Source organism: Diabrotica undecimpunctata, chromosome 9 (assembly GCF_040954645.1).
Source record: "Diabrotica undecimpunctata isolate CICGRU chromosome 9, icDiaUnde3, whole genome shotgun sequence".
NCBI classification, from domain to species: Eukaryota; Metazoa; Arthropoda; class Insecta; order Coleoptera; family Chrysomelidae; genus Diabrotica; species Diabrotica undecimpunctata.
Window position 1 is genome coordinate 62,821,670 of NC_092811.1, and position 3,886 is coordinate 62,825,555.

The window sequence follows — 3,886 nt, forward strand, 5'->3', positions numbered from 1 at the left end:
GCTATTCGTCTAACCATATCAGTGAGGGATGAGTAAAAAAATAGTAGGGGAAGCCGGGGCATAATGAGCACCCTAAGGACATTGGGTATTTTTGATCTTGTTCGTGGTAATATGGAAATTATTTTAGTTCTATATAGTTACATATTTATTATTTTTTATTACAAAATACAATTTTAACCTAAAACTCACTTAACAATAAAAAAAATAATAAAAAATGTTAAGTTAACAAAAAACCATTATGCCCCGGGTACGGGGCACAATGAGCACAGCATTTAAGAAAAGTTTTGCTTATTTCTGGCACTGTTCACAAATATATTTACACTCATCGTCATCGTCCTCTTCTCCAGCACAGGAGCAATGAGCCCATTTTTCGCATACACAACAACTTACCCACAATTCAGTTGATTGCGCAAGTATGAGTATCCACAGTATAGACAATCTACATCGGAAACGTCACTTTCCGAGTCATCTTCAACAGTTTTTTGTTTTTTCACATTGGTTTTAGACCTTTTGGCTTCTTTTTTTGTGTTTACGTTTTCTGTTTTGTTTTCTTTTTTATCCTCATCATTCTTAAACACTTTTCGTTTTTTAGATTCAGCGTTAGAATTTCTAGCCTCTTTAATTTGAGTTGACTCCATGAGCTCGTTCTTGTAGGGCGATTCTGTTAAAATAGCTGTCTTTCCCCGATTTCTTGTCTGTCTTTGTTTCTTTGTAGTCTTTGGAATGGGTAAAATTTGCTATGGAGAAGCAAACACAAATTTAGTTGGCTTATCGTTTTGATAAGGTAAATCGTGAAAAGGCAATCTGTTTGACATCCCAGGCTGTGGGGAGTGCCTTATGTTTTGGGAAGGTAAGTCTGAAGAAGGTGATCTGTTTGACGGTCCAGGTTGTGGAGAGTGCCTTATGCTTTGTGAAGGTGGCGTGTTCTGCCGAGGCTCCATAATTCCAGCATTTTGCGACTGTTCTATATTTGTAGTATCCGCTGCCACAAAATCAGCATCCACAAAAATATTTGGGTTAGGTGGCCATATCCCGGTAGCTTTAAAACCATTTATAGCTATTGACATTGTTCCCGCTCGAATAAACGCCTTTCCAAAATGTTCAGGCACTTGGTAGTGAGTAACTACTCGACTTGGATTCAACCTTAACCAATTTTTTATTTCGTTAGCGTAATAAACACTTAATGGTTTCATGAAGCTTACATCTAGTGGCTGGAGTTTATGGGTATAATGAGGTGGAAAATACAACAGAACTACACCATGCTGTCTTGCAAGTTTTAAATTTTTTGTGTGCGTAAAATGGCCATCTAACAATAACAACACAATATTTTCGTTTGAAGCTCTTGACCATGCTACGAATTTTTTAAACCATTTAACAAACAAATCACCTTGCATCCAGCCTGAATCATTACACTCAGCCCAAGACCCTGGTGGTGCGCCATCTAACAGTTCCGGCTTCATTCGTTTCCTTGGAAAAATAAAAAGTGGAGGCATGAATGAACCATCTGCACCCATACATATTTCCACAGTAAGCATCTTCCCTCTCTCTGCGGACGACAAAGACCCAACTTGCTTTTTCCCTTTGGTTGCGATAATTTTATTGAGACTTTTGGCAACAGTGGTTATGCCAGTTTCATCAACATTAAATAATCGATCTGCCGTTATCTGGTATTTCTCAATAGTCGTAGTTAGAAGTTCAAAGAACCTATTTACTGAAATTTTGTTAAACCCCATAGCGCGTGCTGCAGAAGTTGCCTCTGGTTTTCTCAAAGATAGAACATCATGCCTTTTAAGGAAAGCAGACAACCAATCTTCTCCCGCCATTTTGGTGGTATGATTAAAGTTATGGGAAATTTCGTGTCGTTCTGCTAACTGATATGCAACTTTTCGAAGGTCTCTTGATGTAAGCCCAAAAAGGCGATTTTCCATATCTTGAATATAGCCAACCAACTCTAATTCCTGCTCTGGTGTAAATACCGGTTTGAAGAATCCCATGCCTTTTTTAACGGCACAAGACATGTCTTGATTGGCTTGGTATTTACGTATGCGACGTTGTAAAGTAGCACGAGGAACAGCATAATTTGTAGCAGCAGTTTGACACGCCATGTTTCGATTTATAACAGCATCAATTGCTTGTGCCATTCCATTCTCTGTCCAAGATTGTCTGTTGGTCTGTTTTATATAATTACGCACCATATTTGCTTAACTGAAATAGAAACAAACGTTGGTTAAGAGTGTATCTAACAGCTTGATAACGAGGGGCAATACGGGCAGGGGCATTATGGACACCCTATTATTGCTCATTTTGCCCCGCTCATTATGCCCCACGCTTCATATTTAACTATTTTTGCCTCCTTAAAAGAAACCACAACAATTCTTTTGATTTAAGTTACATTAATGTAATAACTAAACTCACCTTTTGATCGTAGAGCTGTAACAATTTTAAAAACTAATCACTGATTGCCGTAGTATACTAAACAATATCATACAAAATTATATCACGTGTACAAAGAGATATCTATTACAAATAACGACCGCAGCGAACGGTTGATTCGTCTAAACTGAGTTGCCTGTTACGGGCACGCGCCTTTTACATTATGCTAGAGAGGTGTTGCCAAACTGCATTGGAAATTCTCTAAATTTAAGGAATTGTTCATCATGCCCCGGTGCTCATTTTGCCCCGGCTTCCCCTAATGCACAAATTCTAAATGTGCTGGTGGGATATGGCTTCTGTGTGCTGCATGAGAGAGAAAATATTCGAAATAATGAAAAAACAAATAATATAAAATGCGTTATTTCATTATTTCGAATACTTTCTCTCTCATACAGCACACAGAAGCCATCTCCCACCGGCACATTTAGAATCTGTGCATTACTATTTTTTTACTCTAATTCCTCCAGTTGAGCTTCAAATAAAATTGTATCTATTTTTTGTTTTACTTGTAATAATCTTTTTTTGTTTTTTATTTTTAAGAGTCTCTCAGTCACATATTTGCCATAAACAGTGTTTTCATCTTCACTATGCATGACCTTTATTGCATTTGCAATACTATCTAAAGCATTTGATGCTTTATCGGATACTGATAGTTCCCGTTCCCCTTTCTTCTTTTTTTAATGGGCGTCTCATACATATCCTCAACGACAATTTCTTCAATTACATTTGGAAGAGGTGATAGAATGCCATCATCACCTAATTCATATGTCATGTCCACATCTTGGCTTGAGTTTGACGTACTCACTCCTTCATTAATTTCGAATGATGAAACTGGCTTCCTCGTTGTTAAGTTTTCATTTAAAAATTGGAGTTTGTGGTGGTACCGTTCGCGTCATAAAAAACTGGTAACTCTTATAACCAAAAACCGTGTTTTTTAAGTTGTGTACGTTGGTCTTGTTACATGTGTCATTCTAATTTCTAGGGCACTGTTGCCAGTTCAACGAAAATATTATATGAAACCAGCTGAAAGCAGGGCTGTACGACAGACCGCCAGTTTTGAGTATACTAGAAACTAAAACATTATCGAACAATGTCGAACATTCTCTATCAGTCAGTCACATTTATTTAAACATGCATCCTAAAAAATTCTCCTATTACTATTGTAATTTTCCCACACATTGATTTGTGTTTTATTATAATTTATGAAAATATTTCAATTCAAAAATAATGATAGATAATCAATCTAGACATAACTTTAAATTGTTATCATAAAACAATACAGTGAGATACTGGATTATAACGGTCACGTTTTGAAAAGAGTTTTTTCGTCCCGGATATTTTATAGTTTATAATACGTAGAATAAAGTATAATGTTAGTTTTTCACATTTATTGTTCTTGTAATAAATAATAATTTAATTTTGGTTGTTTGCCTGTTACTAAAGTTATTGACAC

The 3,886-nt window shown here is 36.4% G+C and overlaps 1 protein-coding gene across 1 annotated transcript; it reads right to left on the minus strand.

Annotated features, from left to right (window-relative positions):
* Positions 1–737: 737 nt before the first annotated feature.
* Positions 738–2,195, minus strand: LOC140450961 (uncharacterized). The gene has a single exon (XM_072544659.1). The coding sequence runs from the start codon at positions 2,193–2,195 to the stop codon at positions 738–740; it is 1,458 nt and encodes a 485-aa protein (XP_072400760.1).
* Positions 2,196–3,886: the final 1,691 nt, after the last annotated feature.

Bases quoted from the DNA above. Each gene is read 5' to 3' on its own strand.
- LOC140450961 (XM_072544659.1), bottom strand. From the start codon at position 2,195: ATGGTGCGTAATTATATAAAACAGACCAACAGACAATCTTGGACAGAG.